General features: G+C 37.3%; 1 protein-coding gene across 3 annotated transcripts in view; it reads right to left on the reverse strand.

Moving 5' to 3' along the window:
• The window catches only part of Rspo2 (R-spondin 2), a 132196-nt gene that overhangs the window by 31623 nt on the left and 87494 nt on the right, over window positions 1-13079 (reverse strand). For 2 of the 3 annotated variants that reach the window (XM_076836251.1, XM_076836250.1), the window contains exons 3-4: window positions 12682-12825; window positions 11009-11197 (exon numbers count right to left, since the gene is read on the reverse strand). In XM_076836251.1, the coding sequence (XP_076692366.1) occupies window positions 11009-11197; window positions 12682-12825 (333 nt within the window). The remainder of the gene's footprint in view (window positions 1-11008; window positions 11198-12681; window positions 12826-13079) is intronic. The other variant, XM_076836252.1, reaches the window with a different exon arrangement.

The raw sequence follows: 13079 nt of genomic DNA on the forward strand, positions 1-13079 counted from the left end.
TAGGCCCAAAACATAAATCTAGCTCAAGATTTAATTACTGATACATTATGGTTTTAAGGAGTTGAATTTACAAAGCAAAAGTGCCTTTAGGTACAGACAGAAAAGTAATAAACATTTACTGAATTTGCTATATTTCCATGCCACATTTCTAATTTCAGGCTCATTCCATTCCTGCAACTTGATTTCCTCGTCGTAAACTATCATGTATTATGCCTGTGCTTTAATTCCTTATTGAATATTTGCATAACCAGAATTGAGATTTGTATGTGCATCACCACAAATGAGCACAGACTTCCTCTTCCCTGTGATCACTATTCATTCAACCTCAAATTCATCAGGTAATGGTCCATCCATGAGGCAACTTGGTAACCAGCTCCTGATTTTATATTCTGCATTCCTTCCCTATATTTCTGCTCCTTTTGCCCCATTTTCTGCCTTTATTCTCCCTGAAAGATGCATTGGTTCAAACAGACTCTCCACATTTACATAAATGTGAAGCTATACAGCTCCTACTTTCTCATACTTTTGCTCAGTCCATCATCTCTCCTCACCCTCTACTCCTTATCATTTATTCAGTCCTCCCACAATTCCAGGGCTCCATTCTGTAGTCACCTGCCCTAATCAGCCTTCAGCCTTCACCCCTTCAACATGATAGCTGTGTACATACAAGGCCTCCTGCTAATCATGGTGCTCAGTGGCTTTCCCCACTAGGCTCACAAGTTGCTGCTTCACTTGACCACTTAAACTGCAGTGTGACTGAGGTGAAGCAGGATCAGCTTTGAATACACTGACACGTCTGTTAGCTAGAATGTAAATTAACTTTTGTTCCCTCTGTGTCATAAAATGTACAGTGCTATTCCAGGTAAAGAAAATAAAAGTATTCAATTACAGATAAAAGAACTGAAGATGAATGGACAATTGAGAAACAGGACTGGGTGGACAGTTACTGAAAAAGACAACCATATATTCTGATCCTTCAGTCTGTGCAAGGTGAGGTAGGAATGATATTTTTTAATCTTTAATAAGGACCTGAAGTATGTTATATCCTAACATAGATGCTGATGCTGAAGTTTAGAGAGAGAAACTGTTCAAGTGTGTACATGTTGAGGTGGCTGAGCAAAGACTGGTGTCCTGATCTGATCTGTTTGAATATGAGGGAAAGATGCCCACCAGTGCATGCCTCTGTGAGACTGGAGCTCAAAAAGAAGTCGATTCACCTCGGAATGAAATAGATGAAGACAAGAGGTAGACTGAAATCAAAGAAGAGTGAAGAGCAAGAATCAGCCAGCTATCAGAAGGGAAATACAAGAATAAAATGCAGCACAGTAAGAATTCACCTATTTTCATGAATGTTCCTTTATTATAGTAATCCTGTAACATTACTCCTGTTATATACATGACTCAGCTTTAAGAAATTCAGTAACTTGTCATGTAACTAATAGGTGGTCAAGGCCAGCATATGCCAAATTTAAAATGCTACCACTTCTTTAAATTTCTTTTTTTTTTCCCAATATACAGACATCTACTGTCACTGAAAGTATAGACTAGAAACTAGTTAACTGTTCGTCAAAGATGTCCAAGTGTGTTGGAAGGTAGAGGGAAAGCATCAGGAAGAGTTCTGAACAGAACAGCTTAAAGGATTAGAATTAGGAAAGAACAAATACACGATACGTTGCTTCCTGCCCCATGCCCCAAATACCACAAGTTGCTAACTACAGTTTTCTCTTGAATCTAGCACTTAACTCAGAATCCTTCCCAACTCAATGTTCCAGACTACTTCTAGTAATCCACATGCCTCATAAGATCATCTTAGATTATACAATTAAAATTGGGCCTTATAAGGACATTTTCATCCTTAATTTGAAATATTTGGGTACTTTAAATTTTCAGAGTACCCCAAGCTGGCTGGTAAGGGAAAGCCATTAGAAAGTGAACATGACAAAATAGAAAAAAGGGAATAATAAAGCCAAGGACTTTGGTAAAAAGCAAATGGAAGTAGTAGTTAGAAACAAATATAGTTCACTTAGGGTGAAAGCAAACTGTGCCTAGATTTAAAAAAAAAAAAAAAAAAAAGAAGAAGAAGAAAGGAAAAATTGTACAAACACAAACTAGCGAATGGCCTGATTTAAAAAGTTGGCAGAAAGAAAGAGGGGTCACAGAGGACTGTAAGCCAAGGCAAAAGCCTGCACTCATTAGAAAAGCAAGCATAACAGAAAAATGCGTAAACATCAGAACCCTTAAGTATTCTCTGGTAATTCTCCCAATGAAATCAGCCTCTGCTTAATCTGGGCCTGAAATGTGGGGTGGACATCTTACCCTCTTCCTGACACCTTACCAACACAGCTTCGGTCATTTGATCCTCAGCTTTCCATGCCTCCATACTAGTGCACAAGGTCAAATCTAAAATCCTCATCGTCTCCATGGATATACTTTATGGCCGTGCTGCAGCTTGTACTTTATGCTGAGCGCTTCTGTGATGGCCATTCATAGATGCCGAGTTCAGCCAGTGTCCCCTTCCTTGCAGGCATGAAGCATGTTTTGCTGTCTACTTCTTCCTCACCATGTTCCGTCTTAACTGGTTTCCATTTTTAAACAGTTTTCAAGCACCGCCCCCATCCTCATATAACTTAAGTTTTGCTCTTCAGGAAATATTCCCTGGTCCTAACAGTTAAAAGGTCAAACCTTTTTTTCCCTATAATATCAGGGCCCATAACAATATTTTCTTAAAAATTCAACTTCACTTCTGTTATTTTGTAACATGAATTTTCTTCCTCTTGGATTATAAATCCTTTTTTTTTTTGTACCACTCCTTCTACCCAATTTGCCCATGTTTTTAGAATATAGGAAGTAAAGCGTGTTTACATAATTGATTTGATGAATCTAAGACATAGCAGTAGAAAAATCATGGTGTGTTTGGAATGCCAGCTCCAAAACTGGATTATCTAGGTTCAAAAGAGAAATGAGAAGGCACTTTGTAGCATATTTTAATAAAGTCAGTTTGACTCAGTAAGCATTTACTCAAAACCCACATGGTTCCCTCATAACAAATAATTTTGATAAAGATTAAGATGATCCAAGTCCAGCCTTGGAGAAGAAACAAAAATCACAGAAGTTTATTTGAAATACTAGTAGAGGGCTTAAGATAATCACCAGAAATAACTCTGCATCTAAATATGTAACTCCTCATATAACTTAAGAATATCTTACTGTCTAGAAATGACACCATATTTATTGACAAATTTGGAAGGTAGATGCCCCACAAAGACAACAAACCTACAAGTCTTCTAGATACCAAGAAGTTCCAAATGTATTCAACATTCATTAAAAACCTACAGGATAATTCCAATCAAACAGAATTGAAAAGTCAAAAAGTCCCGATTCCACATCATTCCTGCCTCATTTCAAGTCAGTTTCCAATTATATTCCTTCAACTTTCATTGAAGAAAAAAGTACCAAACTGTCTTCCGCATTCTGGACACATAGATATGACATGGACATTATTGAGGACATGGTCCTCTATACTTCTATTGCCCTGCATGTGATCCTCCATTTGAGAAATCTGTTTAACACTATGAAAATCTGGTCAGTATTTCTCAGAGAAAATATTTTAGTTCTATAGGGAGCTATGGGACTAGAATATTTTCTGTTAAGAATCATCATTAATTTCTCAAAGTTTTATGAGGCCATTCCTACTTTAACACAAACACACACACATACACAGTGTCTGAAATTAGAATGAGTATACATGTATGCATGTGTACACATGTATATTATGCATTTTTATACTCATAACTTTCTCTGAAAGTTGGTATTAAATATTGTATTTATAACATCATTTTTTAAGCTATGACAGAAAGGACCACATCTATTTTTCCCTTTATCTAGTAGCAAACACAAATCTGAATTTCTGATTCAATTATTTCAACCAATATATATTCATTTGACCTATTTATCAGCCCTTACTATCAGCTCTTACTAGTTCTGTTCTTTATGGTTTTTTTTTGTTTGTTTTACCATGTTATCATTTGTCTTGTATTACTATTACTAAATCCTTTGAGTAATGAGTAGGATATAAGGGGCATAACACCAATTATTTAATGTCTCTTAACTAGACAAGTTTAAATATTTCTCTGCCAGTTTCCAAAGTCCTCAAATAAAAGGAAATTTAATGCAAAAAAAATCATTAGGCCCTAGTTTCACAAATAGGTCAGTTGTATAGTAAAAATTATTGCCTCTACATGTTCAGGTTAAGGGAAGAAATCTTTGCCAAATCTGTTACACAAAATAATTTTATCATCTTAACCAGTTCTGTATGATGACAACATGAATCATGCTGGGATTTTAGTAAAGCTTTGTCATTCTTTCCATTGAAATGTTCTCTGTCTGCCTCCTGGTCCTGGAGGAAATCCACAAGTACAGCTCTAGGTCAGTCCAGTAGCTGGAGACGTATTACAGGAAATCCAAACAAGAACCGCCTGCTCCCTTTCATCAACACCATCTCCAGATCCCAGAGAGGTGTCCGATGAGGAGAAAAAGTTGTTCTAAGAAACCATCAGGGGATTTGTACTTAAGGCTTTCTTATCTTCAGAGGAGGGGTGGGGGAGGTCTCCCACCAGGGGCAGGGGTGTGGAATCTACCTCCGACACCATGTGAGTCCTATTAAAGTTGTTTTTGTTTTAGAGTGTTGTAAAAGTTGTTTTACATATTTTACATTAAGATCAGAGTAGCTTACTGCTGAGTAAAATTCATAAAAGGCAGGCCCTTTTGAAATTTCCCTGTCTTTGTCTTATTACCCATAGGACTGGGGGCCTTCAGTGGCATATGTGGTTGAGAAATTCTTTTTACAAGTACCCATAAAAGAGACTAGGACATGCTGCCCTAGACTATAATTAAATGGGGCTGGTAGAGATTCCAGATGGGAAGCTTAGGGAATGGCACAAAGGTGTGGCTTCTTTCACTTGCTCACTCACTCCCTGTCCCCTCTGGCAAGCAAAGCTGGCACGAGGACAGGCTCAAAATGAAACTGGGAAAAAGAAATTGTCTAGCGTCCACCCCCGCAGCCTCCACGTTGTGAGTGCGTCACACTTTCAGATTTCTACAACTACATCTGTGTCTGTGCCCAAGACTAAAACTCACTTATGCCTTGTCTGGACTTCACGATCTCCATGCAGACCACCAACACCCCCTTCTCAGCTCCCCCATTTCTTCAGCCCCTATCCTCTGCAAGAATTAGTAAATCTGAAAGAAATCGTTGCTTCAAAACAATGGCAACAAGATACACACCATCAACAGGAGCCCATGGTTATTCTCTGCCTGTTTTTCAGGAACGAATAAAACTTTCTAAAATTAAAAAACAGGGTTTGGGGAAGAGATTAGGAGCCGGAAAGGAGACTTTCCAAAACACCATTAACACCTCGGAAGCAGGAATTCCAGACTGAGGGAAATGTTTGGAGGCAGGTAGATCTTTGTTAAACATCAATTTGATATAACCAAAGTGGCTACTGTGGCTAACTCTCCCATTTTATCATGGATAAATAAATAAATAAATAGCCTCCACATATCCAGAATACCTGGAAAATACTAGAGTTTACTAAATTAAGAATGACTAACACAAATCACTGATTTCTCAAAAAAAAATAATAATAATGCAATGAAGTATCTGGCAGAACACACAGGAGGGCAGCAGGAGTTCCATTTTTGATGCTCACTTTGTCATATAAAAATTATGATATTATTGACTTTCTTGGCAAATCAAAAAGTTTCAAAAGAAAAGAGGTTCTCTCTCATCCTCTCTTCCCAACCACCCTCGAGGCTGGCATGTATAAAGCAGACCACATAAATTGCAACTCAAATGTAAACAAAATGTAGAGAAATAAAGAACACATGTCTAAAGCATATTTTCTTGACCCTGTCCTATTGAAAATGTGCTTATTTCCTGCTCTTGGTTTAATCCATCACAATCTACAACCATCTTTAGTTATATTATCTAATACCTAGTCCACATGTTGCTGTCAGTTTATATACAAAAAACATAGATTAGAGAGGTCTTATTACTGTTGCCTTTTAAAAAGTAGATGTTTCCAGAGATTAAGGTTCTGAGTTGCTAAATAATATTTTCTTTTGTTTCCTACCAAGTTAAGAGGCACTTTCATAAAAAATCATATATATATGATAGATAATGATCAGATAATATTTCATAAGAGGAATGAGTTATTTTCAAATTGAAATAGTATACAGTAGTAGGCTTCATATTTAAATTTTTTTGCACATTACAAGAAAATGTAGAGAATTTCATGATATGATTGATCACTAATAACTGGAGCATGTGAGTTGAGGTAGTCGGAGTATAAAAAAGCAAAAAGGTATGGAGTATATGTCAGAGCATCACCTAAGAGGTTGATTGCAGAAATGTGTCAGAAAAAAAAAAAATCCATCTTGGGCACAGAGCCACCAGATGTGGGGGTGGGGGTCAGGTCACCCAGGACTTCTGTGCCGGCCAAAAGGCAACTGTCAGTGATGAAAGACGAACGTGGCTGAATACCACACAGCCTTATCCAGAGGGATGAAAAGAACAATCTCGAAGCCCCATTCTCCCCGAAACTGAAAAACAAAGGCAGTAAATTTAAAGGAGAAGAGGGTCTTAATAGGAGCAGCCCAATCAGAGCAGAATTAGTGACTCAATGCTGGGCACTTACAAAGCCACCTTTAGGGTATGCAAAGCTGGAAGATGTAAGGAGGGAGTGGAGATAGCAGGGAAAAGTACTTACAGAGCAAAAATCAAATGGATGGAAGGAGAAGTAGTTAAAAGACAAACATTGCTTTATCTTTGATTTTTATCACAAGTAAGAAGGAAAGGCACAGGGAAACAGCCTTTCTAGGCAGCAAGACATTGGCCCACTCTTGGCTATCCCACTAGTGACTTATTAGGTATCACTGTGGGCCAGTCAGAACCCCCCCTGGAGTTGGTTTCTTCCTCTTCCCTAAACATGGTAGGAGAATCAAGGTTATTCACAAAAAAAATAGTCATTGACTCGATAGCTTAAAACTTTTCTTAGATCTTCAAGAGATCTCCTCTGTTACAGATCTCTGATCAAACATAACTTCTCTGATCAAACATAACTTCTACCATTTTTCTGAACATTACATAAAACAGTATAGCCCAGCCCACGCACTAGTCTCCTCCTTCCTTGTTCTTCTTCACAGCCCTTATCCCCATATGAAATTGAGAAATGTATATGAAATATATATTCTCATCCATTTACTTCTTATTGTAATCATTCCCTCCAGAGAAAGCCCTGGAGGATTCTTCAAGCAAGCCCATGCCTCAAGCAATGAACAGAACACAGCAAACTCAACAGATATATGAGGGACTAAATTAATGAAAATAGTTGTCACAGAATGACAAAATAGTGAGGATTCCCATATAGACGAGAATATTTCAAGATGAAGTCACACAATGTTGGCTAATCCTGTGAAAGAATAGAAGATTATAGACACCTACAGATGGCATGCTCTCCTGTCCATGAGCATCCACAGCCGGGATGCTGTTCTTTCATTTGTCGTTTATATATATTATATTATAATAGTATGTTTACCTCTTTGTTTAGATATTGCCTAATGTACAACGTGGTCCAAACTTGAAATTCCTTCCAAATAAAGCTTTGGGTCATATATGACTAAAGTAATCCCAATAGGAATCTGTTGTTTGTGAACTCAGGAGGGAGGAGGGAAGTAAAGACGGTTACACCTGCAACAACGATAGCCTTGGTTTTTAAGGACTCTCTACCTCCTTCTCAACTCATTTTCCAAACTCATTTCCATTCTTTCCCTTTTATTCCATAGTCTTTCATCCTCCTCTCACCCTGGGTTGTCTTCTCCCTTATCTCATTCTCCATGCATCTGCTTTATCAGTAGCTAATACAGAGGTCACATGGAGATTTTAAAAGAATCCTATTTAGTCTTTGAATGTTGGCAACGCAAGCAGCCCTCCCTGAAGCAGGGGGGCAAAAGCCACCAGATGCAGAAGGCTCAGTAAATGCAGCTACCAGGAAAGTGGTCAGTTCCTTGGCTGTGAGTAAGTGTTCTTAGGCTTCCAGGTCTCTTCCTCCCCCACTGCATGTCAACCACAAAACTTGCCCATAATCTTTTGACAATTAAGCCTAGAATCATTGGATTTTAGGACTAGACAGGGCCTTAAAGATCACCACACCAATCCCCGCAATTTACAAATGAGGAAACGGAGGCCAAGGGAGGTTAAGTGACTTGCCAGGGTCACAGAAGTAATAAGTTGACAGGATGCAGAGACCCAGATCCCAGACCAGGCCTCTGAAGATGAGTGCTGGGAAAATCCATTTTTTTTTTTAATAAAACCATATAAAAATTAAGTTTGAGAATGAACAGTGAGTACTTCGATTACAAATAAATGAATTCCTTAAGAAATTCCCAGCTATTCTCCTCCCACCCCCACCTTAAAGCAAATAAGTATTTGATGGTTAAAAAGGGAAAAGGCAAAAAAAAAAAAATAGGTTAGGTCATTACACTTTGTTTTTACTCAGCCATTTATTTTCTCATATTTAGGAGTTTTCAGTGTAACATCTTATACACTTAGTGACTATTCCATTACGCTGACCTCTAACTTCTGCCTTTCAGTAATGGAAAGCAGCTGATTTTAATGTGCTGCCGCTTCAGTGTGAAGGAGGTTAAGGCTGCATTTGAGTGCAATCAGGTTAAGATTGGCTCCAACAGGAGAAAAATCCATACATATGTTGAAAAGATCTGAAAAATGCCTGTATTCCCAACCTGATTACGACTTACATTTTTGCATGGTTTGTCAAAGCAGATCACCAAAATCAAATCAAGATGTATAAAGGGATAAAGTGGTTTTCTTCTCCATTCTTCCATTAATCACCGTGACCTATTGAAGAAAGGGACTTTTCCCTCTCTCACCTGAGGCAAGGTGGGATACTTCACTGGAAGTTATGCCAATTTTTATCGTCTTGTGCTCAAGATCCAAAATTAATTTTCTAGTTTTTATTTTCCACATTTGTAAACAGATATTTAAGGGCAGAGCAATTTGCCATTTCTATCAACAATTAATTCTCTTTCACTTCCCTTTCAATAAAACAAAAACATCCAATATAACTTTGAAAGCCTACTTGAAGCTTTATAAAAATTTTGTTATTAACCTGAAAATATAGGCACCGAGAGAAATGTCTGACCCTTCATAATAGATAAAACTTAGTGAAGCCTAAATACAAATTTCAACAGAGCCCATTACTAAAGCCACTGGTCAAATAGAGAATACTAGCAAATCATACACAAGCAATCTTGGGGGCATGATTTAAAATTGCCCACAGTGTGAGGCATATTCTGTTAAGACAGTACACTGTTGTTATCATAAAAAAATACTAATAGAATAAACATAGTTAACAATCTAGCTGTTATCTGGGAAATTCTCAAGCAGGGGTAGGTCAAAATAAGGAGTTTTTGAGGGGACAGGAATATGTTGACTCTTGTTACACATAAGCATGTTTGTTATAGGAGCATTTTCAGTTTAATTTTTGCTATTAACGTAAACCACAATCGGGGGACCAAGTTGCTGGAAAAGGAATGGGGGGGGGCTAGTTAATATAAACAATATACAACAAAGAAAGTCTTTCTTTCCAATACCTGAATACATCAGGTTTGTTTTTAGGCAGAAGGTTGCAGGTTAAATGCTCTCAGCTATCCAAGAAGTAGCTTATTAGTTTTGTAAGAAAATATTTTCTTATATTTTGACTGAAAAATACCCAGTTTAAGTGAACAAAACCATCCTTGTTAGTGAAAAGCAGAACCAAAAAAAAAAAAAAAAAAAAAAAACTTTGTTTCAAAGACCCAGTAAGGAAAAGCAAAACTAATTCAAGAGGAAAACTGCTTTCTTAATAGTAGCTTCTGAATCTGGATCTAATAGTTCTCAGAGGGCGACTGGAGTCTTCGCGTCTTTAAAGTTTTGTCTCCCTCCATGGATCATAGACATTCTCTATGAGGCAGCGTAATGTGGATATAAACCCATTTTAAGCAGAGATATATGTTCTTGTTCTGGGCTACATTTATAAAGCTGAGAAGCTATGCACCAACAGAAAGAATGAAGGAGAACAAGAGTTTGGATTATTGTATAGGGCAGTTTTCCAAACACATCTTTCTTTTTCACTTTTCTATTTTGTACACCAGAAAATCCCAATTTCATCTGTGGGCAGTGGAGCATCCGCAAGTGATGCAAGTGATTACTGCTTTGAGAAGCAAAAGACGAGCACTAAGAACTAACTGCAGCTCAACCTACTGCTTCTGCTTCAGCTGGCACCTCAGCTATGTACTCCTCTAATTTCTAAATGGGTCTGATCCTGTTATTACAGAATAATGACTGCAAATCAGCACAATTACTACCACGAGTTGAATAAACACACACATACCAGTAGCTGTTTTCTACAAATTATTATCAAAACAAAGAGCAACGGCTAATTGTGGTAACATTAGGACAACATTTATTCCTCCCAGTGTTTGGGTAAGTTTATTTTAAGTTGTCATCTTCAACTAGTAATGACGCGGATGATTTTACAGATTCCATAAACCTTTCTAATCTAAACTCTTCTCAACTCAAAGTTGGCTGCTTCCCTCAAAGCAACATCTGCAAAGGCCTGATTTCACAAGAACCGCTTTTATGGTACATTTGCAAAAAAAGAAAAAAGAAAAAAAAAAACACGCTTTTAGAAATCTCATTTTAGAAAGTGCATTTGTAATGTATTCTAAGTTATTTTTGAGGCATCATGAAAGTGAAAAAAGAATGTGCACTTTATATTCTTCAAAATTTATGGGGTTTTTTTTCCCCCTAAATAAGTACAATGTAGAATTGGACCTCCTTTCCAAGGTTATTATCAGATTTCCTTCATGGATAAATAACTTTTATTGGAAGGGAGGGTGATGAGAGAATTCAGAAAGCACATAGCACACGATAGAGATTATTCAAACCTACCTCCTGGACAGTGCCTCATGGCCATCTTACACCTCCTGGATTCAGCAATGGTTGGACATGGTATTGTGTCTTTTGCTGGCTTTTTAACAATTTGCCGTGTTCTGGTTTCCAGACCCCATTTAAATCCACACGTGCGATTATTTCTGCTACATGTTCCCCATTCGCTCCAGTGACCAACTTCACATCCTTCTAATAAAGATTAAAAAAAAATACAAACACATAAAAATCTGAGCCATTTGCTCTGTTATCAAATTCATATAACAGTGTTTCTCCATGCCCCCTGCTCTCAGAAAACCAAAATTAAAGTCCTATGGCCCACAAAGACCTACACTCGCCTTTAGGAATTAGACTTCTTTGAACCACAGGGTACTTTTATCTACAACAAATGCCACATCATAATTAAAAAGCTGTTTGTCTCCGTTTGTCTTAGCTTATTTTTTTTTTTTTTAAGTGATGCTGCTGGTCAGTTCTAACAACACTGAAATGTATAAGCTCTAAAAGACTCAACAGCCAAACCCTACAGTAGAAGACACTATTTTTATACCATGACAGAAGCCGCAATTTTACAAGTTAATTCTGAATGCCTGACCCCAAATCCAAAAATGTGTTTATTTTGGAAGCACTTGAGGGAAATGATAGGAGGCTTGTTTTGCATTTCTGGTTGTCTCTTTCCACAGGTGTCTGGGGACCTCAGCATTATTTCTTAGTCTCTACATTGGTGCTGTACCTTACTACAGTTTGAAAAGTGAATGAACATAGATATATTTTTTTCCTAGATACATAACAGCTTTTAGCATCCCCTTTGGTAAGGTATACAGAAGTAGAAAAGCAGACTGCGCCCATGCATTTCCCTGAAAACGTAAGGAGGGACTCCTCATCAACCTGGCCATTAGAGAGCTCCTTCACAGTAGTAGATCAGAACTCAGATCCAGAGTCCACACAAAAGATTTTATCATTCTGGAACTCAGTAGGCACCACAGCTAAGGTTTCTCAAAATCACTAAAATTTTTATTTGGAGAATACCCAAGACCATATTTGTAATATGTCTACAGTTAAAGATTTCATAAGCATGTCCATTGAACATCTGTAATGAGTGCGGGTCTTGCTTCTTAAAAGCAAATTCAGCATTCTGAACACGTTGTTTCAGACATTTCCTTATTTTTAGTCTTATTGTTTGCATGTATACATGAGCTCACACATAAATAAGAACATAAGTATATACAATTCTTCCACTTCACATTTACATATATTCCTTTTCTGAAAGCTTTCAATATGTAATTATTTTTTTCACAATATTTTTGCAGAAAAAAATTACAAATTTTCTTTTAAATCTCCTCCTTTTAAGGGAGGGTAAACTTGCTTTTCTCCTAAACATTATTCTCTAATAGTTACAATTTATTAAGAAATGGATGTACTACAGATACAAAACTGTATCAGCACTTAAATAAGTAAACCTAGCAAATATACAACTAGAAAATTTCATAGCATCATATATGTGACTACCAATCATGATGCCTAAATATTTCAGTAAGTCAGCAAAGAAGTAAAATGATTTTCAGTTCTAATGAACAAGAGAACTGATTCATTTTTAGGTTAAATATATCCAGCATTCCTGTTTTCAAGAAATAGGTGATAAAAGTTGCAGTTTGAGAGTTACATTAAAAACTACTCACCCACGCATTCCATGGTCTCATCTAATGGTGCAAAACCATCTGGACATTCATCAAAGCACCGTCCTCGATGTAAGTAAAAGCCTACTTTGCACTTGGTACAAAAGTCTTTGCTAAAGCAAGAGTCACAGTTTTCTATTCTGCATCCTAAAAACAATTTTAAAGAGAAAGTTTCAGTCAAGGAAATTTATTTATTTTGCAAATAAAATTCACAAACTCACTGGTTGGCCCAGTAAAAATTCTAGTGGTCGAAGAAATACATGCTCTAGGCATTTGTTTCCTAATGCTATCTCATTCTAAATCATTCTACGTCTTCCAGTAACTTGCCACATTAATTAGCTAAGTCCAAACGCCAGCCCAGGGCCTAGGCAGCAAGAGGCTCTTCGGGATTATTTGCAACT

The sequence above is a fragment of the Callospermophilus lateralis genome, chromosome 16 (assembly GCF_048772815.1).
Source record: "Callospermophilus lateralis isolate mCalLat2 chromosome 16, mCalLat2.hap1, whole genome shotgun sequence".
Lineage (NCBI taxonomy): Eukaryota > Metazoa > Chordata > Mammalia > Rodentia > Sciuridae > Callospermophilus > Callospermophilus lateralis.